A 26895-nucleotide genomic window follows, 5' to 3' on the forward strand; every position below is an offset into this window, starting at 1 on the left:
TTTTTTTTTTTTTTTTTTTTTTTTTTTTTTTTTTTTAATGTCTTCACTCTGTTCAATCATCACTGTTTGGAAATAATTACCAATAAACTATGTTCTTCTGTTTAGAAAACTTTGTTTTTTGCTTGTAATGATTTGTGGAAAGTAGATGTTTGCACACATCTCATTTTATTCTGTAAATGAGTAGTCATCTTCTGTAGTCACAAAATAGGATTCAGATTTTTAAAGAAAATGCCTGCAGTTCACAGATTTAATGCTAGGACCAACACTAAGAGGTATGGGCAGGAAAGGGTGTGTATGTGTGGAGGGGGAAGGGTTAGTGATGCAAATAATTCCTGATGTAACTGAGATTTTCACGCTGGTAAATGCAAAACAGTGTGGAGATATTAGAGTAGAAATTACAGACAAAAGCTTCTTTCTGCTAACTTAAAATAACTGGTATTTCTTTGAATGTAGAATTTCATTTAAAAAGTGTCTTTGCGTTTAATATGTCTGCAGGCACTATTTCTAGAGATGATATTAGCAGAAGGGAAAGAAATAGAATCCTATTGATGCAGAACCTTTGTCCCACTGCTTGCCCTCTCTATTGTGCTAGACAGACACATCTATGTGCAAAGAATAGTAGGAAAAAGTAAAACATGGTAGATTCCTTTTGGTTCAGTGAGGGAACCTATATCAGCTTAAACGTTTTTATTGCAGATGCACTGAGTGTGTGTGTGTGTGTGTGTGTGTGTGTGTGTGTGTGTGTGTGTGTGTGTGTGTGTGTGTGTGTGTGTGTGTGTGTGTGTGTGTGTGTGTGTGTGTGTGTGTGTGTGTGTGTGTGGTATTTATAGACACACACACATTGGGAGACAGTCTGAGTCCAGAGAATAGAGATTCAGGAAATCTGAGTTCTATTCTTGGCCTGTGCAGTAAGTTGTTTCACATCACTCTGCCTCAGTGGGATACTTTTTGCTCCTGTAAAGCACTTTGAGATCTACAGATGAAAAGTGCTAGATTAAGCAGTAGTTATTGTTAACTGGTGCAAACAAGATGAAAACTAAATCTACCGACTTCAGTGGAGTTACTGTGATTTATTTGGTATAGATGAGAATTTAAGGGAGATTGAATAAGTGTAGCTTAGTATTGCTTCAAACCTTTTAGTTTACATCATGCTGTGGATGTTGGCAGATAACTCAGTGTTTCAACTCTAAAACAGTAGCTGCATTTCAGCCCTCAGTGAAAAGCGACTCGGTTTTACACAGGAAGCTTTATAAGGACACCATTTTAAATAAAGACAGTGTTTTGGCCATGGAGGCCCTTCCTCTTACATTATTCAACCCCTCTGATGGGAAAGCACTTGAACTTCAATCCATAATCCTGTGAAATAGTCTGGAACACCTCCTAGCACTTACATTACAATTGTAGGTCTGTCCAGCTTCTATAATAAAGGTTTCTTGTCAAAATAATACAGCTCTGTCATATAGTTAATATTGATCTGGAAAATGGACTGATGTTAAAGTGTAGAATCTTGAAGTGATGCCTTTGAAGGTGTCTGAAAGCAAAACAAGATGTGAGGCGATGCTGTGTTCACTCCGCGTGTGGGGTGCATCTCTGAAGCTCGCCTGCTTTTCTCACTTTGTGAGATGGTCCAGTTAATCTGGTCCATATAGTTTGAAAACAAAGTTATCATGGTGTTAAATGGGAGTGGGTTTGGCAAGAAAGAAGTCATTGTTGGAACTAATAAAGCAGGTGGATCTTACTGCAAAGGTTGGTACTAGATTTGGCAATGACATGCGGATATGGGCAAGGAGAGAAATTAAGTTTTTATAAACTGCTACTTCGTTTTTTTAATAATTTAAAGAGAGGATGGATGCTTTAGCATTCCTGCTGCATTTTATAGCTCCTTTTATCCAATCTTGAAGTGCTTCGCAATCATTTTAATCAAGTTTTCCTCAGAACATCTTTTAAGAGAGGTAAGCAAGGTATTGCTAGGGCCAAAACTTGACACACTCTGTTTGCAAAGTAGTTGTAATCCTGGATGGGAGCAGGAGTGCGGTGGGGTGTTTAAAACCTATTTCGGTAATGTGCAGGATGGTAATGCATTTGTCCCTCACATTTTCTGTGTTTATATTTTGTGATGTACAGTATGATGTATATGTTTTGAAGTACATTGCGATCTTTATCTTTAGCCAGATGCTGCTGCCAAACACTGAGAGGCTGTCCCATAATGTAGTGTCTGTAAGTGTGTGTACATTTTGCTGAAGATTTCACTGTTACACTTCCAGGACTAGTTTTACAATGTGTAGGGCCCCAAGTTGCTTCATACTGTACTCGTGGGGGATGGGGGTGGGGGGGGTGTGGAAATCTGGATGTGAACTATCTGCGGTTGTCTTGCTGCTGGAGAGGGGGAATGAGGTTGACTCGTGAGCTGTATAATCTGCAGTTAGAGAATAGAGGCTGTTTGCTTGTGCTTAAAGTTGTTTAGGATCAAGAAGTGGAGATGGAAAAGACCTACACTACTGTGGGGTCACACCAGCAATTGCGGAACCTCTCCTCCCCTCTCTCTCTCACACACCTACTCACGCAAAGTTTTAAAGAAAATTCCTTAAACATAGTTTTCACTTTGTTGACCCCAAACAGGAATTCTGTCACAGCTTGATGGGTCACTGTGGCCAGACCTAAGCAGTGTTCAGAAACAATGCTGTATCCTAGCTCTGTATATAGTCTAGAGCTTCATTGTTTAAAAGTGGCTTGGTCTTGAATATGTTGGCTTTACTGAGGTGAGTGGCAAAACTCCCATGCACTTCAATGGGCCAGGATTTCACCCACCGTTTTTAAACCGATTAGCCTGTGCACACAGAATCATGGATAAACTTTATCTGCTTGCATGGGATGGACTTGCACCCCTTTTAAAGGGGACATTACATTGGCACTGAGGCCAGGGCAGTGAGCTGAGAATGCCAGAGACTTGGGTTCTGAGTTCTGTTCTGCCCCTGATTTACTGTGTGCCTTTGGGGGAAGTTACTTCTTCTCTGCTTCCTATGAAGATCATTATATTTTCCTTTGTAAAGGTGTGTGGGCTCCCTGGATGAAAAGCTGGAGTAATTGCTAAGTATCATTTTGATTGTTAAACTGTTCAAACAGGCTGAACAGAATCTATTCTTAGCCAAAAGGCCAGGGAAGAAGTTATTCCCCGGAAATGGCTTTTCTAAATGGTGAACAATTAGGGATCTGCAAGGAAACCTAGGGAGACAGGCCGTTCTGCACACTCAAGCTCGCAAGGATAGAAGAGAGAGCGCGTGTGTTGAGTGCCGCCCCTGGTTTCCATTCCCTGCTGGCATCTGCCGCTGTCTCTACAGCTTGAGAGCAAAATTGAAAGCAAAAAGGCGCTGGGAGAGACCTGCGTGCAGGCTGCACATCTGGGCCAGTCAGCGAAGCTCTGGCTTTGCAGCGGCCAATAACAAGGGTGCTGGTGAAATCTGACTCTCTCCTGCTGGGCCGGAAAATCTCCCAGTCGCAGCCAATCGAGGTGCCGCTGGCAGCAGCTGGGGGAAGAGCTGCTGCGCCGGGGAAAGGTGGGGATCGCAGCGCAATGGAGACCCAGAAGAAGGGGGCGGCTGCTAGGTAAGCGGGGGCTCCGGGCCCCTTATTCCGGGGGGAGGCAGGCGTGCAGCTCGCTGCTGTTCCCGCGGAGGGAGCGTTTTCCGCTTCTTGTCGGTGGGTGGAGGGATTTAATTCTTGCTCTGCCCTGTAATTGGGGACTGAAGTCCGGGCGGGGGTGCGGGCGCAGGGAGGGGATCCTGGAGTGAGCGGGTGTTGCACTCGGTGTCTGGCTGGCAGGGGGAGGCCTGGGCCAGCCCAGAGAAGGGGAGTCGCTTTGCCCTGGGGAAGGGGGGTGCGTGTCGGGGGGGGGGGGGGGGGGGAAATATTCCCCGGTATCTCCGCGCTGGATGGTGCTGCATCCTTGGCTGGTGCAGAGGATGGTCCCCCGAAGTACCACGGGGGGACAAAGCGAGGCCTGGGTTCGGCTGGTGGGGAGATGCGGGGTGGAAGAGGAGCTGCAGCTCGCGGGAGGGTGGCTGAGCGGCTGATGGCTCTGCGTGGGAAGGTGGTTCCCCGAAGTGATGTTATGCAGGGACCATCCTGGGAAACGAATAAGATGCTGGGGGGAGGGGGGGACGCAAAGGACATGGGATGGAAACCTGGTGAGAGACTCCGCGCTGCCTCTCGAACTGGCCTCGCTTTGTTTGGCTCCAGCGGCTGGTGCTTGTCACTCCGCCGCCGCTGGGTACTGAGAGGTGAGCGGTGATCCTGTCCAGCTCCCTGGGCCTGGGAATGCGGCGCGGATGGGGCGCCCACGTGCAGAACCCAGCAGCTGCTGCCATATGGCAAGATGCACCCCTGAGTTAGCTTAGTCCGCATGCCCTTAGGGGGAGCCTAGCTTGGATCTGCCCTCTTTCAAATATGTATGTGGGTGGGGGCTCATTCCTCATCCTCCCCCTACAAGCACACATGATAGTGATGTCTGGGAAGAATCAAATCCCCGTCCCCCCCACTTCATTAGCTGAAAGTCGACTGGCCTCTCCCCACCCTGCCAAAAAAACAAACAAAAAACCCAAATCAACTAAACAGCAACACACCCCCACAGCAGCCAGAAAGAGGCAAGACTGACAGGCTCTTCAGACCCTAGGGGCTAAGGAACTTGCAGCACCTGTTCCCATCCACAGCGGGCACACAACCATTTTTGCATTTTTCACAGGTTGGGGGAAAAGGAAACTAGTTTTCACTTCTGTTTCTACTCAGGTGTCTGGGTTTTTATGCACTAGCCCAATGTGCCAATGTTTGGGTTGCAAACTCTGAGGAGGGAGGGTTAGTTAAGAAAATGTTTCTGTTGGAGTAAACCCCCCAAGTTCTTCCCATTGGATCTAGGTTTGACAAAGACTTTTTTTTTATATAGACATTTTCATCCTAAGAAAATGTAATGTTGGGGCCAGTTTTGACCCGATGGTGTCTCTCTAAATGGAGATGTGGGAGCTGCAAGAAGGGTCAGTCTTTTAACTCTCGAGGCAGTAGCTATCAGTTTATAAACTGATCATTTGTTTTTGTATGTTCTGGGAATAGGAACGATACAAATAATTCCAGAGCCCAAGTGGCTACCATTAAATTAGCCTCCCCTATAGCTTTCTTTTAAAAATAGACTTACTGCAGGCCTATGTTCACCCCTTTTTTAGGATTGTTCCAGATTATGTCAGGGTATGAGCTTAACAAACAGGTGCAATATGCTAATGTTTTTATGTTAGTGCCAACCGCCCCCTCCCTTGTTCTAAGTTTTCCTGCAGCTCCATGTGTGTCTGAAGCAGCCCTGTTTAGTAAACCCTTTAACAGTCAGGTTTCCCTCTAGCCTCCCACCCTAGCTCCTATTTGTTTCATTTTGCATTACATCCTGATTTCTGGCTCTGGCTACTTTCACAGCCACTGAGGCCTTCTTGTTGATCTGACTTGTCTCTCCTATAGTCTGCTCCTGATGCAGCTCTCTGCACTCTCCCGCATGAGACTGTCTCCGCATCTCCCACAGTTTCACGCTGGGGGAGGATTGAAAACTTCTTGTTCCTTCAAGCGGTTGCTCTTTTCTTTTCTTTTTTTTCTCCCCCAATAGTATTTTTCTTCTGCACATCGAGCAGCCAGCACATTTACTTTCCCTCAGGATACCACTGGACATTAACATTCCAGAATAAGGAGAGTGTTTCGTATTTATCTCAGCTGAGGTGACATTACTTGTACTTCTTCCCCCTTCTGTCTGCTCTGTGTGTGACTGCTGTGTAGCAGAGTGTGTACTTCTCTATATTTGTTTTGATTAAACTAACGGGCCTATTGTCCCCTTATTGCAAGTTCAGCTCACTTGTGACCATCAATGGCCAAGTCTTTGTAGTTTACATAAACGATTTCATTCTCCACCAAACAAAATGCCCTTTTCTTTAATGATATGACCTGAACCTGAAATAACAATACCTAGTTCTTGTATAGTGATATCTATCCATAGATCTCAAAGCATGGAGGTTCATATCATTATCCCCATTTTACAGATGGGGAAACTGAGGCATGAGTCTCAGTTCACTTAGTCTCAGTCCAGGGCTCTATCCACTAGCTACATTGTTTAAGTTACCCTTTCTATAAAGCAATGTCCGATGGAACTACATAGTGTATACTTCTCATTTTCCCTTTCGTAATACTAAGAGACTGTCGAGATTTTTTTTTTATAAATACTGTTTTGAGCGTATTTGCGTTTTAGCATGAGGATCTATTTTAATTCTCTCATTCTGCAATTTTCAGAATATTTCTCTCTGTAATGCAACTTATCTTTTGTAAAGCCTTCTGAAAATCCTCTAGAAAGCACTGTGTAGATTCACAGCATCATTTTTATTGTTTATCTCAAAATAATTTGATCGTTAACAAGTATGAGCAGAGTGGAGACAAATGGTCCAGTGATTAGATCTCTAGTCTGGGGTTTCAGATACCGGGGTTCAGCTTCCTGCTCCACCACGGACTTCCTGTGTGACCTTGGGCAAGACACTTTAGTCTCTCAGTGCCTCAGTTCTCCATCTGGAAAGTGGGAATAATAGCACTGCCCTGCCTCACAGGGGTGCTATGAGGAGAAATACATGAAAGATTGTGAGGCACTAAGCCAGGGGTAGGCAACCTCTGGCACACGTGCCGAAGGTGGCACGCGAGCTGATTTTCAATGGCACTCTCACTGCCCGGGTCCTGGACACTGGTCCGGGGGGCTCTGCATTTTCATTTAATTTTAAATAAGGTTTTTAAAATGTTTAAGAAGCTTTATTTACTTTACATACAACAACAGTTTAGTTATATATTATAGACTTATAGAAAGAGACCTAAAAACGTTAAAATGTATTACTGGCACGCTAAACCTTAAACTAGAGTGAATAAATGAAGACTCAGCACACCACTTCTGAAAGGTTGCCAACCCATGCACTAAGCTATGGTCATGTGGGTGCTATGTAAGTACCTAAAAGACTTAGATTGTTTGGATCAGAAGGAAAGATCTTTTCAGATTAAATTTGACTCTGTTTCTTTTCAATGTGGTTGAGAGATACAGAAAGATGTGAGCTGCAGAGGAGAAGGCTTTCACACCATCAGTGGCCATTGGTAAAGGGACTCGCTGCGTGCTGATACTCAAGCGTGGTAAAAGCAGTGAAAGGAGAAGACAGAGAGCAAAATCCTTAGAAGGTTTTAAAGAGGGAGCCATTGAGGCCAATGGGGAGTTATGGAGGTGTTGTGTGCAAGGAGGCTAGCAACTGCAGACTATGCACACCATTTGGAGAGCTGGAAACTGGCTAGAGAGGTGGGACTTCTCATAGCGAAGGCGGGAGGAGATGAAGGCATGGATGAGGATTGGTTCAAAAGTGATACATAGGCATCATTGCAGAGGGGATGATAGGCAACTTGTTGATGTGGGTGGAGGAGGAAGAAGAGAGTTTAGGGTCATGGATTACTACTGTTAAAGGCAAAGGGGAAATGTGAGTTGAGGAGGAAGATAGAGGAGATGGAGGAGTTACGCGTTTACTGAAAGTGAGAGAGTTATCTGAAGGAAACCGAGGCAAAACCACAATCTTACTTGCTCAAGACACCCAGAGAGAGGTCAGGGAGGTACCAGTAATGCTGTGAACATGTACATGGTGTTGAGCATCATCAGCATAAAAGTGGCAGCAAAAGAACAAAGTAAACAGCTGAGCATCTGACTGTGTGGCCCTCCTTAGAAGAGGGGTCTTAGCAGAGCGGGAGCCATCACCAGAGACCAGGCCTAATCTGTGCTGCACAGGTATACATCCAGAGTAACTCCACTAGCTTCAGCAGAATCCTCCTGGGTTTATGCTAGCGTAATAGAGATCAAAATCTGGTGCCATGAGTGGTTAGAAAGGAGGAGCTTTTTGATCCCAGGGAGCCAGAGATGCCTGCATAGCGATGGAGATGATCCTAAGGGATGAAGTGTCTAGCTGGGTTTGGGGCTGCACTGAGCTCAAAGAGAATGAAGACAGATATTGAGCTATCATCAGCCAGAAGAAGGAGGCTGCTAACTCCACAGAGAGTGTCTTCTGTGCTACGACTAGAACAAAGCCAGACTTAAGTCCAGTGGAGTTTGATGAGATCAGCTCCTTGGAGGCTTTGCCAAACCCCTGTTCAATGGTTTGTACTGTAATATACTCCCAGAGGCTTGAAAACACCTGTCTTTGGATTTCATTTATTTCACAGTTCTTGCTGGATTTACCCTTACTGCATTTCACCTGTTAGCAAATGCTGCTCAGTACAGTACAAGGTCCGGTCAATTTCACAGTTCAGGAGAGCAGTGAGCAACCTTGGGATCTCTCTGGGCAGGGGTTTGCAATAACTGCTGAAAGCCATTCAGCAAATACTTAGCTGAGACTCATGAACTGCTATAGGAGCAGGAGCCCTATCTTAGGTCTGTGATTAGGTTTGGGATTTAAGGCATCCAAGAACGGTCAAGTAAAGCAATAATTTCCATGAATGTGTGAATGGTGAATTTAGTGCTGGTCAAAGGTGCTAATTAACTGCTTTGGAGAGTGGTTTTCTCTAGCCATAGAACATGGTGGGAGAGCAGCACTGTCTGTGACCTGGAGAGATCTCTTTCAAGGGGGAGAAATGGGAGAGAAGGCAGTTAATTCTCCAGTGTCCAGTAAGTCCTTGGCTTCTCTGCTGGGGCTACCAGTAAGGGGGCCAATTAGTGCCAGTTTTTCTGGTAGTTCTGGTGATGTTGCCCCCAGTCTACCAGGAGCTGAACAGAGACCCGCCAAACTCATTTAATATTGGACCACTTTAGCTCTGAGGGCAGGGATTGTCTCTTTCCTTTGCTTGTACAGTGCCTGGGACACTTTGAGCACTACCATAATATACTTACTTTTTCCTCACAACCTGGCCTGCAATTAGTCAGTCGGCTGTCTGTCCTTTTAGGTATCCCTTCCCCGTGCCATAAATGCCTGAAAGGAATATGGTACGTAGGTTTAAAAATAAAACCCATTTGTAAACAAATGACTTTAAGTATCTTGCCGAGCAATATCAATCCAAAGGAACGCAGCTTTCATTAGAGGGTTAAAGCATTTTGGGGGATCGGGGCTTTGCTTTCAGTCTAATTCTGCGTAATGACTTTTAAGTGGAGTTCACAAAGCAGTTCAGTGCATCTCTCATTCTCTAACTAGCAGGGAGAGCTTATTAAAATTATTATTTTGATGAATCCTGGGCGGATTCCTCTTGGCTAGGTATTAGTGGAGGGAGCTAACATATTTATGAGTGATACATGTACACATGCATTCAAGCAGGGTTCTCCTCTGGAAAGTGCCAATAATTGGGGCTTTTGGTAGTCAGATGCTGCCAGGGGCGGCACCAGCGCAATAAGCGCGTGCCTGGGGCGGCATGCCGGTCGCCGTGAGGACGGCAGTCAGGGAGCCTTCGGCGGCGTTTCTGCGGGAGGTCCACCGGTCCCGCGGCTTTGGCAGGAATTTGGCGGCGGGTACTCCGAAGGCGCGGGACCGGCAGATCACCCGCAGAAACGCCACTGAAGGCCGCCTGACTGCCGTGCTTGGGGCGGCAAAAAACATAGAGCCGCCCCTGGATGCTGCCTACACAAAGTTCCCTGGCATCTTTTCTCCTTCAACTGACAGGCGATCAAATCAATGCAGAGGAGTTATTTTTGGGAGGTTGGGATTGGTTTGGGGTTTTTGTTTTCCAGACCCTTTCTGTTTTATGGTGGCAAAGTGCTGCTGCTATTGCTAAACTTGATCTGGCTGCTGCTCTATTAACAATGCATTTAAAAAAAATAAATAATTATCAGATTTAAAAATTCTTTCGGCACATTCATAAAGTCAGCTCACTAGGAGGTGGGAGGCTTGATCTATTGCTCACATACTTTGCTGCGGTGAGCTCCATTGTTGGAATTTGACCAAGACACTGGAGCTAAGGAGGCTGAGTACCTCATGTAACACACCACACAGGCCCTAATTTAGCAAAGTGTTTAAGCGTGGGCCTAATTTTAAGCATGTGAGTAGTCTCATTGAAGTCAATGGGACTCTTGATGTGCTTAAAGTTAACTACGTGCTTAAGTGCTTTGCTGAACGGAGGTCTTAGTGCATGCAGGCAATAGCTGTATCCTCCAGACTATCTGCAAATGCTTCACAGTGCTGCATTCGTATCTTCACCAAGATATGTGCTGTGGTTTTCCTCCCAGCAGTGGCTCTCACATTTCTTATCAAGATTCTTTAAGTTCTTGTAAAATGTCATTTTTGACTCCTCTGGGAATCTACCTGCCAATCCCCCAGAGTTATGCAAACTCCCAGCTGAGCCCCCGCATTGATTTTCACACTCTTGCCATTTTCTGTTGGATGGGCAAGGCAGAGGGAAGGAGTCCTATAACTCACCAAACAGTTAACAAAGATCATTAGTGCTCACCCCTCACTGGCGGATCGAGCCTCATGGGGCCCACTGGTCCCAACGATGGGCTCATAAGTGGAGGCAGGACTAGGGTTGCCAACTTTATACTTGAACAAAACTGAACACCCTTGCCCCCGCCCCCTCCTCTGAGGCCCCGCTCCTGCTCACCCCATCCTCACTCACTCGCTCATTTTAACCAGGCTGGCTCAGGGGATTGGTGTGCTGGAGTGGGGCTGGGGATGAGGAGTTTGGGATGCAGGAGGGTGCTCCAGGCAGGGATCGAGTGGGTCAGAGGGCAGGAGGGGAATCAGGGCTGAGGCAGGGGGTTAGGGCACGGGAGGGGGTGCAGGCTCTGGGCTGCGCTTACCTCAGGTAGCTCTTGGAAGCAGCGGCATGTCCCCTATCCGGCTCCTATGTGGAGGCGCGGCCAGGTGGCTCTGTGTGGTGCACACTGCCTCATCTGCAGGCACTGCCCCCGCAGCTTTCATTGGCTGCAGTTCCTGGCCAATGGGAGCTGCAGAGCTGGCATGTGGGGCGGGGGCAGTGCTTAGAGCCCCTTGGCTGCCCCTATGTGTAGGAGCCAGAGAGGGGACATGCCGCTGCTTCCAGGAGCCGCACAGAGCCGGGCAGGTAGGGAGCCTGCCTTAGCCCTGCTGCGCTGCAGACCGGACTTTTAACGGCCCAGTCAGCAGTGCTGTCCGGAGCTGCCACGGTCCCTTTTCTCCCAGGCATTCCGGTCGAAAACTGGACACCTGGCAACCCTAGGCAGGACTCAGTTGGCCTCTGGCATTTTTATCACCGTGTTATCAAACTCTCTTCTGAGTTGCACCAATGTAAGTGCAATGGTGGGAGATTGCTATCAAAAAATCTAATGTAGATATAGTCTTTGTGTACTACAGTTGCTAGCGTGTTTCCATCAAGTTTTTTGTTAGCCTGCAGGAAGAGGTGGCATGTGATCAGTGCCACCATTATTACAAATTGTATTTTTGTCATCTTGTTCTTGGAAGTTATGAGCGACCCTTTGATCACAAAAAGTGAAATGATGACTGTACTTTGTCTAGCAAAAATGAGGCAACTGATCCCCATTGTTCTCTGGTTAACTTTTAACCAGGATGCAAAAAAAAATAGCACTTTGTTTGCTATTAGATTAGTCAAGATGTTAACAAGGCAAACGCCTATTCAGGGGTGTGTGTGTGTGGGGATGATCAGGGAGTCCAAAAGTGAACTTGGATCTGTCGTCAGTCATTCTTTGCCCTTTTTTGGTGTTTGTACAGTGCCTAGCACAATGGTATCCTGGTCAATGCCTAGGCTCCGAGGTGTTACCACAATGCAAATAATAGATTCTCTTTATTTAACAGATGGGGAATTGGGGCACAGAGAAGTGAAGTGACTTGCCCAAGGTCACACAGGAAGTCCTTGGCAGTGCTAGCAGTGGAACCCAGCTCTCTTTAGACCCAATCCTTAGGTTTAGCCCCAAGATCATCCATCTCCTCCCTCTCCCCTCCCCCCCCCCCAACAGGGGAAGTATTAGCTATTGCAGCGCACAAAGTATGCTAGCTCGTACCATTTTCAGAAATGACTCCAATGAGCTGGTCCAGGGGGATATGCTAATGACTGACTTTCTTAATTCTGGTTCCCAGATGATGAGATATGATACTCTTTGCGTTACTATGAACTGTAGTTAGCCTGACTTACTTTTTTGGCTTTTCTTTAAGTCAGCTTATTGCTGTTAAAAGATGCTAGATTAACCTCGCTGGAGCCTGTATCTGTCTGTCGACCCCTGGGCCAGGCACAGCACTGGTAGTGGCAGTCCAGGTTTCCATAACATTAGGCTGACCAGATAGCAAGTGTGAGAAATCGGGACCGGGGGGGGGGGGGGGGTGTGTGTGTGTGTGTAATAGGAGCCTCTATAAGAAAAAGCCCCAAATATCGGGACTGTCCCTATAAAATCGGGACATCTGGTCACCCTACATAACACACACACACACCCCCCCAGTCGTCTTGTTTTGCTAGGACAGATCAGAGTCCTTACTCAATACGTGGCCTTGCTGATGAGACTGTCAAAAGGGGCCAGTCAGTGGTGGGAATGAAAGCACATAGCAGTGTGTCTGTTACTATCTTTTCATCATTTGCTCCATCGACATATATCAAGAAATGAAACTGCCTAGATTCTGAAGATTCAGAGAAGCAAGAGCTAAGTGGGATGATGAGTTAATGTGCTTGGCTTTAATCTCTGGGGTCTGGATTTAAATCCTGGCTGAGATCACTGGGTATTCTCATTTTAACGATCCTAAAAAGGCTCAAGACCTGGGCAGTAGGGATGCTGTTGCTCTGAATTGAATCTTCTTCCTGTATATTACATGTGTGAGCTGATCTTGTCTGTAACAGTAGAGACAATGACCTCTGTACTGTGCCTATCACCAGGGCCGGGGGGGGGCGGGGGAGCTGCCGCAGGGGGGGGCGCCTCCGGGGGGGGGGGGGGGGCTGCCGCAGGGCTGGGGGCGGGGGAGGGCGCAAGGTGGAAGTTTCGCCTAGGGCGCGAAACATCCTTGCACCGGCCCTGCCTATCACTTAACATACAATCCTGCCAATGCTCTTTATTAGAGTCTAGAGTTAGGATCACAGGGAGAACTGCAGGTCAGGACTGAAGGACATTGGGAAGAAGGAGATGACTGGCTCTACACAGTACTGCCAGTCCCTCATGTTCATGGGTACCACCTTTTAAAAATATATGAAACTAAAATAAACTAAAAGCTGTAAGGGAATTCTGTCTGAGTCAGAAAGGCATCTCAGGGGAGTCAAGTGTAAAAGAGCAATGTATGCTTCCCCCTGGCCCCTCCCACTTTCTGTTCCCCTGAAAATCTTCAGCTATCAAACTGGAGAAGCTGGGATCTTTTGGGCTAAAAATTAACAAAACACAAGCCCCTGTGGACGATCAAATGCTTTATTCACCACTGGCTTAAGTGAGGGGAACTCCATTGAGTTAGGGAAATGCACCCTCTCTGGCCAGCTGTGAATTTGTCACCAAGCATCTATAAATACATGTCCAGAAAGTTTCTCTCTTCCCTTGCATCAGCTTCCTGTTCCCAGCCTTTCTTAGCTTTGCAACATGTTCGCTGCCAGTAAACTCTTAGCATGTTCTTTATCAATTAAAACGTTTACACTTAACTGCTGCTTTTCCTCTCTGCGTTCTTCTGCATTCAGCATGTTTGATGGATTGATAAGTCACCCTCTGATGCTACAGATTTCGTTTTGCATGTAATGTTATTAGGAAGCACTCAACTACAGTTTTGATAGGCACAGTATCAATGAACAAATAACTTGCAAAGGAGTTGTTTTTACTCCCTGCCATCAAATATTGTATAGTTTTACTTTGTGCTGTTAATCAGTTGCCATGTTCCACTCCATAGGTGGCTGCATTTCAGTGGTGTCCAAAGTGAGGGTGTATATAATTATAATATACACTCTGCAATCCTTCGGATGGGGAAAGGCATTCTATAAATGTCAGACCTCTTCTCCTCCTCCTCACTAAGGTCAACCTCATGCCCATACCATTTTATTAAGCCATGCAGACTTTGAATGATACTAGCATTGCATGGAACTCTTTCATTTTAATATTTCACTTATTTCTGAATTAGATGTGCAATTGTTTGCCTTTAATATTCTTACTGCAGTGGGTATGGCTTATGTATAGAGAGCAGCCAACAGGCAAAACATGTGCCAATAAAAAATTATACATACCAGGCTGTTCTGCTTTTTGCGGATTTTCCATGTGTGTGGCTCTACAACAAGGTAGCTATTCTATTTGCATCCTTGGAGCATGCTTTGATCCAACACCACAATGTGCCAGTGTTCCACATGTGTGCAGTTTATGGGATTACAGGGTGTTGGCAATAATGAAAGACAAGCAAATACATTTTCCTTCTCAAAGTAATTCATTTCCAGTCCAGCTTTGCCTTTTTTTCTCCAGCTGATTAAATTTATCTCCTCCTCCTCCTCAGATTCCCCATATGCTTATTAAAAAGAAAGACTGCATGATCATTAGATTCTGCACATTCCCATGAACTGGCTGCATGATTAGCACTTCTTGAAAGGCAACGGGGTTTGTGAAGTATTTCTGTGGGGGTCTAATTTGGTCATTGTGTCATCTAAGACGACAGGTTTCCCTCCCAATTCTCGGGCCCAGTCGTTCCTCCCACCCAGAGCAACACAGGTAAGGAAGTCTGTTGGATTTTCTGCCTTGACGCTGCCTGCGTAAAGTGCCACAGTTCTTAAACATAAAGCTTTGTGTTGCGGGTCTGATGATCTTTAGCCTGCTTACAGAGCACAGGAAGTCTGCTTGAATTAAACAGCCTGGATATGTTTAGCCTTGTCAAGCCAATTAACTCCCCAAGTCCAGTGCACTCTCTCTGCTCTAAAGTGTTGCTGATACTTTGACTTACATTCACTTTTACACAAGTATTAGGCCAGAACTGTTCACCGTGAGCCTTTTAATGCCTGCTAGTCTTCAAGCAGCTGCCCTATTAATGAAAAAAGATTCTAATGTGACAAGCAAGGGGCTAGTTATGGCTGTGTCTGTATTAACCTTGCAAAGCAGATGAACGTTGCCATCTCCCTTAATGTGGGAGAGGTACTGAGTACTTTCGGAAATCTCTGCTTTCTTATTGCTATAAAACCCTGGCAGGTACCAGAAACAAAGGCAAAGCAGCACGGTAGTTTAAACCACTACCGGTGAAAATTCATGTCACCTACATAAGATCCAAATAAAGCTGTGTTTTCTGCAGGTGAGGGGTGAAATCCATCTCTCAATGAGGATCTGGGTGCAGAGCAGCTGTACAGCCCTTCTGTTCTGGTATTCCTTCTCAGGGTCCCCACCCCTTTACCCCCCGAGGGGCCTCTGAGGTAATGTAATTGGGATCCAGGCTTGCCAATGCTGCAATCACCACACACCCTCTTCTGTTTGTGGAGGGCCAGTGTGGGGCTTAAATGTACACATTTTCACCACCTTGATGGATGTTGCTCTGACATCATTTCATACCCTTTCTGAAGGGCTGGAAACTATTTTCTGTTGGGTAAAGACTAGCTGCAAAATCTAGCATTTCTGGTAAGTAGCCCAAGCCCTGCATGGGCCCATGGCATACAATGGCAAGTCTAGGATTGGATAATTGGGTTAAATGGGCAGAGGGTGATGATGGCCAGCTGATAAGCATACACACCCCAGAATGCTAGCTGTGATCCTCCTTAGCTCGGGCCTTTGCAATACACCACATCAAGGGCAAGCCAGCTTTTCACTTCTTTCAGTTTCATCTCGCTATGCCCCATGAATGAGAAACGCCCAGGTTCTTCCTTGTTTGGTGTGGTTTCTGAAGTGAGGTGATGGTGAATGGTGGGGGTGCAGGGCGCAGCGCTTTGGCAATGGTTCCTGGTTAATGGGAAAGCTATTTATCTCTGCAAGCTGGCGTGGATCCTAAAAGAACCTACAGCAAATGGAAACCAGCCTTTAAGAGCCATCTGCTCTCTTTGCTTGTTTGCTTTTCAGTTTTCTTAATGCACCCCTCTAGGGAGTGCATTAAAATGCACTTGTGCTGTGCAGTTCTAATGGATTCACAAGTCCAGTATCATTCACTAGTGCAGCTGCTCTCCTTCTAATCAGTTTTGTTCCATGGATTTGCTGGCAGCAGCAGGAATGCTCACACCCAACATATAAGGCCTGGGCCAGCTCCCCCCTGAACTTGATGGGAATTTATTTTGACAATGACTTCAGTGGCAGCAGGATTGGACTCTCAAGATGCTGAGCGCTCTGAAGTTCCAAGGAAGTTTTAGGTAGTTTGGAGGCTCTTAGCACTCAGCAGGACTGAGCTGCCAGAGCCTGATTTTTTCAAACCTTGCCTTTAATTTTGCACATGCAGATTTGGGTGTGTGCTTCATTCATGCCTTTCCCTGGCAACTGCAAAAATGAAGGCTCAGTGGAACAGGTCAGATGAAGTATCCATTGATCCTGCTCCATTGAAGTCAGGCTCTATGTGTAATGGAAAGGACCAGCTTGCTGCCGTACTGGGTCCAATGCAATCTTCCTCACGAATGGTTAACGTTTAAATCTTTAATTTCAGTGGCTTCTTTGCCCTCCCCCCGCCATACCATGGAGGCACCAATGGGCCACCAATCCACATCAACAACCTGAACTTAATGGAGCAGCTGCTAAACCTGGAGGCTTCTTGGCTGAGAACAGGGGTCCAGGAACACATTTGCAAACTAGATAGATGCAAGCAGCTTTGCTCCAAGCCAAATAGCACAGCGTCCTAGCTAGCACACATCAATAACAGACTTCCTGTCGGAGAGAAAAAAATCCTGTCTAGTGTTCCTGGAGTATTAGGCATCCCAACTTTTTTGAACAGTAAGGGACAGATGAATCTATCGGGGGGAGGAATCTATCACTTCTTAAATAATTTACCCTTTCTGCTAAGAACTGGTCTTATTTGTATCTTTCACTGTATTTTAATTCCTTTTTCTTCTCTGTCTGTTAATCTGCAAGCAGTAAACTGTGATGTGCCAAAGAAAGCAGCATAGTTTTGTCAGTGGACCATTCCAGCTTCAGAGAAAATGGTCTCATTTATGCAGATGATTCTGTGTCTGAAATGGCAATTATACAATTATAAAAACTTTAAGAGGGAAAGAGAGTGCTTGTTTTTTTTATATTTGACATGTAATTTCTACTATATTGATTCAGAGCAGCTATGCCAGAGGGCACAGCATAATGGAAATTTTAATTTTAGACAAGTGGATCTAATTTTAAGCAGCCACCTTATTGAGGTGTTGGAACAACATGGCAATAAATAAATAAATAAATCATTGTGGTGGTGTTTTTTTTACTGGTGGCAACTTGTCAACCTAGAAATTAAAAATAAAATTGTGTTGCAGGGGGAAAAGCAATAATCTTTCTGCCTGTGTATTCCAGACTTGCTAAAATAAAACTCCCAGCCTATTATCTCAGCCAAGTTGTTTCTGGCAACTGGGAAATGCTGTCTCGTCCAGATGACACTTGGGTCATTCACGGGTTTTTACAGCAATCCACATTGGACAAACAAAGATTCCACGGCTTAATTTCACCTTGATGGTTTTCAAAGAAATAACTGTATGGAACTGTCTCTAATGCATCAGAGCTATAGAGACTTGACAATTGTATTGTCTTTTTTTAACAAAGTTAATTTCGCAGTCGTTTCCATGGTTCATAAATCTAATTTAAAAAAAAAACGAAAATGGGAAAATATAGAAAGCAAACAATGGATAGAGGATAAGCTAAAATAATGTGGTTGATTGCAGGATTTGGACCTAAAAAAATAACCAATCAGGTCTTTATGCCCATGTGTTGTCCCTTTGGCTTCAATGGTGTCCTAGACAGGTGCAGAGTTCTGCCTACCCAGACCAGATTTCGGAGTCAGGGCCCTAGTCCAGATAAAGGCCTGGTCTTAGAAGATGCTGATTACTCTCAGGACCGTAAAACCTTCTGGGAAGGGACTGTCTTTTCTCCATAGCCTAGCACAAGAGGGCATGATCCTGATTGGACCATTGGGTACTAGTGGAATACAAAAAAAAAATACAGTAATGCCCATTCATATTCATTGTAGTTGCATCTATGCACCTGAGAGCAGAGGGCCTGATTCTGACCCTATTGAAGTTGATGATACAACTCCCCTGACCGTCAATAGGATCAGGCTAGGGTGTCTGGCTTTTCTTAAAGAACTTAATGCTGATGCTCAGGGTTGTTTATATAGGTTAGAGTGAAAGGAATATTTACTGTCTAAACATTTCTCTTTCTGCATTCTGGGAGTCAGTTATGTGAGCGAATCCTAGCCAAATGTTTATACCTGGTCTTAGCTTTTACCCTGTTGTGCTAATAGTGGATCAACAACATTAAATAAAAGCCTCATAATAATAATTCAAACAGCAATAATACTGTTAGATCAGTTAAACATCCAGCTAACAGTAACTCTTGTCTTTAAACAAGCCTGTGAACGATGCATGGCCAGTAGATATGGCATTACAAAGTTGCTGCTAACTATTTCTTCTGCTTTTAGATGACTATCTCTGATGGAGCTATGCCATCAGTTGGGATGAAGCCGGCCAGTGCATCATGCCATCATGTGTTCCCAGCAGACCTGCCGCCGAGAGACCTGTTTGTTACGATGAACAACGCAGCGAGTGCAGGAAGGCACCTGACTATCTGTGTAGCTTGTTGTCACTGACCATTGAGTACTTGGGCATGGAGTCTGTTGTTGTGGTGACAGAGTATGATTCGACTGGTGCCCCAGGTGAGGAGTGGGGACAGGACAGACAAGATGAAGATGAGCATGTGGAACACTGCGGTGAAGAGATGATGGTGTCTGATAGCCAGGGTCTTGCAGGGGAGGGTGTTCCTGGCGCTCTAGGGGCCCCCAGAGGTGACAAGGGAGCCAAAAGCCAAGCAGAATCTTTCCGGTCAAAAACTATCTTGACAGGAAAGATCACAGTCACCCAGTAGCAATGCAGGTGTGAATGAACGTTACATTTACCCATCTCTCCCTTATTCTCCAGTTACATCTCCACATTCTTCTCCTCGGTTGCCCCGGAGGCCGACAGTGGAATCAAATAAAGTTTCTATTACAGGTTTGCAGGTAAGGAAAAATATATCCTATGTAATTTAATGTTTTGCACAGACTCTGCATTTCTGTGATATGTGTGGCTTTCCTGAGTATAGACCAGTTACTACTTCTGCAGTCTTATTGGTTCAAGATGCTTTTAGCCTATTGCTTTTTGACACAACCTCTTATTCATGGAGGGGTCCTCTTTCGATAGAGTATTTTGCAAACTTTAAAGGAAATTCAGAATAGGGTGCAGCCCTAATGAGCCAAAGGTCTTGGGGATTCCTCAATTTATGGTATAATCAGATGTCCTTGAATATTTGCTCCTGTGGAGCACCTAACCTCTCCAAGAAGTGGAGTTGCAAAAGAGCTCTGCTTCTGTGGGGGCTGGGTGTTGTGTATGGTTGGAGCATGAGTTTCCTGTCTAAGTTCAAAAGAATAGGGGCTTGACCTGTGTAACCCATGACAGACATAACCAATGTTGAGTTAACTGAGAGTCTTGGCTGGGATTCAATCACTCAGCAAGGCACAGTAATTTTTAAAAGTTAACACTTTTCAATGTTCTGAGGTCGGTTTAATTGATAAGTAATCTGATGCTGTGTTTATCTTCACCTTCTGGGTGAGGCGAACATGGTGTTCTTATTTAAGCTTCCTCAGTGGAAGCAACCATGGATCACCGTGCGTGCACTCTCCTCACCCCTTTTAGGTGGAGACCTCCTGACTGGGGCTTTTCCCTCTCTCTCCCTCCTGACTGGAGTTTTTTCCAGGCTGTACAGAGCCCTGCCTGCACTGTCCCCAGCAAGCCAGACTGCCTAAATAGGCCAGCATCTGTGCTTTGCTTTCTCGTCAATGGCTATGAACAACGTACTGTTCAGCTACTCATGCCAGCAGTTGAGAGTTATCACACAGATCTTTGTAAGCAAGCACATTTACTCTTAAGGTGAAAGCATTACGGAGAAAACATTAAAAAAAAAAAAAAAAAAGTTCCTATACATATGCTTAACGCTTACCAGAGGTCAGTCACCTAAAGTTCTTCCAACCCTTCCCAGGAAGGTTTGGGGCCACCCTTGAACAGAAGGTCCTGTCCGTTTGCTGGATCAGAAAGCAGGCTATTTATCCAACAGCCATTTCGTTGTCTGGTGGTCTCTGGAGAATCCAGTTTGGACTAGTGTATGCAGCCTCTGAAGCTGGTGGTACTTCTCTGAAGGTGTTAGAACCTGAGTGAATTTGCCTAATCACCCCCCATTGTTCGTAACTCCTGGATGATGTGTGGTCACTCATCCCCATGGAATTACATACAGTCCCTGGCCCACAACGATACATACACTTAATATAGTAAGATCTCTCAAATATATTGCAGGAAATTGCCATATCTGTCATGGGGGGTAGGAGGTTGTGAATTGTCCAAGTACTACTCTAGGGCGGATTGATCCCAGCTCTGAGTAGAACTCATGAGTTCCTGGCTTCCAGTCCTGTGCTTGGACCGCTAGACCATACCACTCTGAATGTAGCAGCTATTATGGGGTTTGCAACTCATTGGTGCATCATGAGTTTCTCTATGCAACTTGAACATGGGGAGAATCCTGTGTACCTGCCCTAACTCCCCCAAACAGAGATTCTTCCCTGTCTGTGTGTGTGGGGCTATATGAATGGAACCCTGGGAAAATTTATCACAGCCAACAGTACCACAAATTGGGGGAAGGGATAAAGGGGAGGGGGGGGGAAATGAGAGAGACTTTAGGAATCTGTATAAAGAGTTCTGTGATCTCTGACAACAGTAACTGATTAAAAAGAGAGGTGGGAGAAATTAATTCCTCCTGCCCATTCTTGCTTAATTATGTATTTGAAAGGAAAATGCATTTATGCTAATAACGCTCATCTTCTGGCAATAAATCTGTGCATGTTTTATACAATGGGTGGAAGGCATGTGGTCAGTTAGCTTAAAAAGAGACATCTTCCTAAGCAATATCTCGTTCAGGGCTGGCACAGGGCCCTTCCCCGGTACCTGAAATAGCAAAGTGTAGTCATCAGTTCTGAAAAGCAATAACCCAGAATAATCAAATGCTCACAATACAAGATAACATGTTCTGTTGCAAGGTGCTGATCACCCTGACACTCCTAGTGAAGTCAATAAAGGCCTCATCCAACTACGTTGCAGTAAGTGGGAGTTTTGCCACTGATGCTCATGGGAGCAGGGGCTTGGGCCTAAATAAAGTAGTCAGTGCTTTGCATGATTGTGCCTTGTGTGCTTTTCCAGAAGAAGGCATTTCATAGGAGGTCTCAGATTGGAGTGTTAACCCTGGAGGAATTGGTATTTACAAAGGCCATGTCTACATTAGCAAGCTTACCGCAGTACAGCTGTGCCGATACAGCTGTGCCGCTGTAAGATCAGTCGTGTAGCCACGTTGTGCTGGGGGGAGAGAGTTCTCCCGTTGACATCATAAAACCACCTCCAAGGAGTGGCAATAGCTATGTTGGCGGGAGAGCTTCTCCTGCCAACATAACACTGTCCACACCGGTGCTTCTGTTGGTGTAACTTATGTCGCTCGGGTGTGTTTTTTTCACACCACTGAGCAATCTAAGTTATGTCGACAAAAGTGGTAACGTAGACATGGCCTCAGTAACTGGTTTGAGTTCTTCATGTGTAATTAACTAGTTGTTAATTATGGTAAAAAGACAGCAAAATGAAGGGCTTATTGGTGCTTGAAACAATGTTCAAAGCTGGGTGGACTTGATCTTCAGCCCAGTGCATGGGAAATGTGAATGTAAAAAATCACTGTCTGAAATAGTGAGCAGATATACCGTATTGCATGCCCAGAACCTGTCGTCTCTAACACAGAACAGGCAGTAAATGTCTGCCGGACAGTGTGTTAGACATAATAAAGGTATTTGGAAGTTAGTCACTAGCTGTTAGTTAAGGACTAAACTTTCCACTGCTTACAAGGCCTGGTGCACTCTGATAGGTTTATAACCTGTTAATTTCAGCTACTGATCTTTATATACCTATTTCATGTGAGTGGTTCTTATTGAGAATGATCACGTGAACGTCAGTAATTAGCCATGTGTAGAAATTCCCAATCTTGGCAAATGGCTGTCATTTATTGCTAATGAAATCAAACATTATAGTTACAATCTGAATGGATTTACATTACCTAACAAATACAGTAATCTGCAGAGTAAAAAATGACATTTATTGTCTAAAGAACATTACATCTGTGATTTAAGAGGTTGTTACTGTTTCAGGATTGTTTTTTTTTCTTCTCTCTCCAGTTAATTGACTCTAATGGTGCTCTGATGTCTCGAGCTTGTTTGGAGCTCTGTTTATGAATAATACATTTCTTCTTCCTGTGCAAAAAAAAAAATGCAAATAAATACGTGATTGTTTTTGTTATGCCACTGGTTCATGTCAAACTTTTTTTTCCTCCCTTTGTAGGACTGTGTGCAGCTTAATCAATATAAATTGAAAGATGAAATCGGAAAGGTGAATACTTTACAGATTTGGCATATGAGCATTACGCTGGGAGTTTCAGGGGGGGCTATTTAATTTCTTTTATCCTAAGTCAGCTCACACCTTCATAAGTATACTCCATTAAATGTCCTCACCCCTGCTACTTTATGCAATTACAGCTGTTTTCAGTTGTGCTAAAGGGTTAATTTCTAGTCCAATGAAACACAGCAGGTATAATTTCCCATGCAAGAGGGTGATCTGGCCCCATGCTATTAACCTCTCTACCAGTTTTTTAATAGATTGATCAGCACCTGTGGTGATTTCCTGCTCAGGAATGTCCCCAAGATGGCTACTGGTGTATCAGGACTCTCAGGTGACCTGCCTGCATTGGAGCCTGAGGGGCTACAGCACTTGAAACCCACTGTGTTTGTATTGCTAGTGGGCAATTTGAATGGCAGTGTTCTGTGCCATGCTGAGCTCAAACTTGGGGGTCACCTTTTGGCTGTGCTGGAGCAGAGGGAGGAGCCCCACAATCATTGTGAATCTGAGGGCCTACAAAGGAGTCCAGAGAATGACCTCATGTTTCACCCATAGTGGGAGCCACGGTGGCTAATGTGTTTCTCTGACGGCCCCCAGTCAGTAACCTGTGGCTGCTGGTGTATTTTTCTAGGGCTCCTATGGGGTTGTGAAGCTCGCGTACAATGAAGATGACAACACCTACTATGTGAGTATCATTAGTAGAGATTCTCTGGTGAAGCATAGTCTAGTGCTGGGTGCAGGGGCAGATCTGCCTCACCTCCAGCTTCTGGATGGAGTCGTGAGCATTCCAGCCTGCTCTCTAGCTCCCTGATCTGACACCCACCTTTCTAGCTTTTCTGGGCTGGGCACCAGATCTAATAGCACGCACCAACCAAACAGCACTACCAGAGGTTGCTGCCTCCCTTGTTTGGCAGGCAGGAATCCTGCAGCTTAGAGACTCTCCCTGTTCTCCTCACCCAGCTGCATCTTCTTCCACATCCCTGGCTCCTGCATCAACTTGCCTTGGAGGGGAGAAAATGTGTTGCTTGGCTAGCTGATGAGGTGTGGGAGGAGTGTTTCTCAGCTGGCCCAAGGGCACCAAGCAGGAGCAAGACCTGCCTTAAGGCCATGCTGCCCTTGTGGAGTCAAGATCTTAGGTGGGCGAACCTGGTGGCGAGACCAGAAGGGGGCTGAGAACCTGGGGGAAGGGGGAGAGAAAGTTCTGGGATGTGGGGAGAGGAGAGCCTGGGAGACACAAGAGAGGGGAAGGGATCCCTCTCAGGTATATCATGGGGGAGCTGCCCCCGAAGATGCTGTATGTGAGCAGAACAATGTCTCCCCAGTGCTTCTGAAGATGGATCAAAAACACTTCTTTGTCCTATGAGGTTTGCGCTCCCTTCTCATCCCCTACACCAGGCCCATTTGGCTTTGCACAAAGGTCCAGCGTCTGCCCCCAAGAGCGAGGTTTCAACCTACACATGTGAGTTCTTTGCAATAGCAGTGACAGAATCTATTTACATATTAATTGTATTGCAGGCAATGAAAGTTCTTTCCAAAAAGAAGCTCATGAGACAAGCAGGGTTTCCACGTAAGTGACAAATGGCTGTTTGATGTGTGGAGAACTAGTGAGATCTACAGCTGAGCAGCAGAGACGGTAGGGTAGGGGAAACATATAGCCCCACGGTCTCTGACAGCAGAATTATATGTATGAGGCAGATATCCTGGTTGGAAAGTGCTTTGTGGCAGTGCTGAATTTTGTGTATATTGATGTTGGAGGTTTGGGACGAGGGCTGGAATGATAGAGGGAAGGTTAATTTGTGGGTTAGGGCAGTGGACTGGGAACCAGAAGATCTTGGTTCTGTTCCGGCTCTGACAGACATCCTGTGTGACTTTGTGGGCTAGTCACTTAATTGTGCTGTGCCTAGCTAATGATCCAACAGGTGGACCAAATTCGGTGATGAATCCTGGTCACGTGCCACCTGAGCCAGGTGGCACATATGCTAAGAAGCGTCAGAGTGGAATTTGGGCCAGAGACTGATGGCATAAATGTGAAAACTCATCAGAGAAAATAAACAAGTTCTTGCCTGCAAAAATGCGGGGGTTGGGAATTTTGATCAGCTGCATTTTGTGCTTTTCTGTAGACTGTATCTCAAACACTATTGAAATTAAATGTAGATATTTGTCTTGGTAAGGTCATCAGTGACCATGCGTATTAAGCAATGATTTGGCCTTTCTCTCTTTTAAATGATCTTTTTGTTAGAGCATTTTGCGGTGCACTAGGGTTATTCAAATACATGCATCATGGCATGCGCCTCAGAGGTGCCCAATACCTGCAACGCCCAGAGAAGTCGGGGGAGGGGGAGGGGAAATCTTTGCACTGCTGAAGATCAGGACTTTTATCCTGTGACTGTTGATGAGGTGCTACCTTGGCTCAGCCACATGTATCAGCTGCCAGCTTTTATTACTTGTCTTGTGCTACCTGCCTCCTGTATCTTTACCATTTTAAACAGGCCGCCCACCTCCTCGAGGTGCCAAAGCCACATCCGAAGGCTGTTTGGAACCAAAAGGGCCCATTGAACAGGTGTACCAAGAGATCGCCATCTTGAAAAAGCTGGACCATCCTAATGTAGTGAAACTGGTGGAGGTGAGACTGGCTGAAATGTTAACTTGCAATTACAATATTAGGGTGTGCAGGGGCCTGAAGGCATTCAGTACAGAATACAGGTGTTCCTTGAAAGGCAGGACATTTGTCATCCGGAAAGCCATTCCTATATTGATCTATCCAGTGTGGTTGAAGGGCCATCTTTAAAATAAATAAGTAATAAATAATAATAAATCTTCAGAGCATTCAGGTGTCTAGCTTGACTCGAGCAATGCCTGTTTGTAGATTTACATGGAGGGATGCATGTGCAGTTGGTTTTCTGTGGGCTGTTTTGTGGACACACACACTGGATGTGCAATCTAGTCGTGCTTGGACACCAGGAATAAAATGATCTCTGTTCTGCAAGGCACTCAGTATGCATCAATCTGAAAGAGAAATGGTAACCTAGGAGCATCTCTGTGTACCAGTCGAGATGGAATTGTGGGTCTGGTTCCTATATCTCAGAATCAGATGCTTGTTTTCCTCCATTTTAAAATGGTGATTTTTGGAAGAATGTTGGTTTTTGTGACTGACTGCAAAAACCATCAGATTTTTGGGGGAAATGTAAAAAGTCAAGTCCATTTTGGGAAGGAGGGGAGTGGTGTTTCCAGGGGTTCTGTGCGAGAGATCACGTAAGCTCGAAGTGATTGTTTTGTTGTTGCTCTAGGAAGGCAGCAAAAAGTGTAACTTCTCCTTGTCTGCATAAAGTGCCGTCAATCCCAGCCCCGTTCTATACTCCTGGATCAGCCCCTGTACAAAGGCCCTGAAGCTTCAAGGTGCTGCATACCTCCTGTGTAGTGCTGAGCATCCTGAACGCATTAACTTCAGGGGGAGCGGAGTGTGCTGAGGATCTTTCCGGATGGGGCTCAAAGAGAGAATCATTTTTATTCTTACCTATATCTAGTTCAGTAAAGGCGTCTGTTTGATTTGGTCCCTGCACTCAGCAGTGGAAGGAAACCTGCAGGCTCTGTGAACAGAACCTGCAGATAGCACAATTTGATTGTAATGCTGAGGGAGTGTAAATGGTCCTCTAAAGCCATATGCCCAATTACGTCTCAGGGGTTTTTCATTCTGAGTTGAGGAATAATCCATATGCTCCAATTTGCTCTTTCAGCATCGACTGTGGAATCGCAGTCTACACTATCCCCTTGGATGGCTTTTCTTTTTTTTTTTTTTTTAATCCCACTTCTGGTTCTTTTAATGCTTTATCCTTTAAAGATTAATTATGAAAAGTTTGAGTAATGCCAATGCTAGATTCCACATTCGTCTCCTAGGAAACATATTGGCTTAATGAAACTGACCATGCAAAAAGTATCAAGATCTATGAATATGCATACTCAAATTTGCTGGTTTACAAGTGAGATAAAATATTTAAACATACCAGAAGTATTATTTCCTTTGTGTTATAGCTACATTTTTTTCCCTCTTATCTTTTCCCTTGAGGGAAGGAACTAGTGAGATTAGCAAAGCAAAAATGTCTGTTTTAAATTAAGATGTTGGGAACTGGAATTCCTAACGGGAAATGGCTTTGAGAAAAGTACCAGTTCTAAAATGGAAGCTGCTGACCTGATATGGGTATATCAGGGGAGTAGGTTTAAAACATAATTAAACTGGTATCAACCAGACAAAACACATTTTGCTTTATTTCTCCATGAATCCACGTATACCACTTACATATTTAACGTGTGTGTGTGTGTGTGTGTGTGTGTGTGTGTGTGTGTGTGTGTGTG

At 45.2% G+C, this 26895-nt stretch overlaps 1 protein-coding gene across 2 annotated transcripts in view; it reads left to right on the top strand.

Annotated features, from left to right (window-relative positions):
- Positions 1-3516: 3516 nt before the first annotated feature.
- Positions 3517-26895, top strand: part of CAMKK2 (calcium/calmodulin dependent protein kinase kinase 2) — a 46684-nt gene continuing 23305 nt past the window's right edge. Inside the window, exons 1-7 of one of the 2 annotated variants that reach the window (XM_024196181.2) lie at positions 3517-3603; positions 18516-18749; positions 19012-19091; positions 22492-22539; positions 23177-23230; positions 24061-24112; positions 25035-25168. In XM_024196181.2, coding sequence (XP_024051949.1) covers positions 18572-18749; positions 19012-19091; positions 22492-22539; positions 23177-23230; positions 24061-24112; positions 25035-25168 — 546 coding nt within the window. In that variant the 5' untranslated portion in view covers positions 3517-3603; positions 18516-18571. Of the gene's footprint in view, positions 3604-14610; positions 14654-18515; positions 18750-19011; positions 19092-22491; positions 22540-23176; positions 23231-24060; positions 24113-25034; positions 25169-26895 lie in introns of those variants that run through there. The other variant, XM_024196182.2, reaches the window with a different exon arrangement.

The sequence above is a fragment of the Terrapene carolina genome, unplaced genomic scaffold (genome assembly GCF_002925995.2).
Source record: "Terrapene carolina triunguis isolate 2854851 unplaced genomic scaffold, T_m_triunguis-2.0 Scaffold234, whole genome shotgun sequence".
Taxonomy (NCBI): Eukaryota; Metazoa; Chordata; order Testudines; family Emydidae; genus Terrapene; species Terrapene triunguis.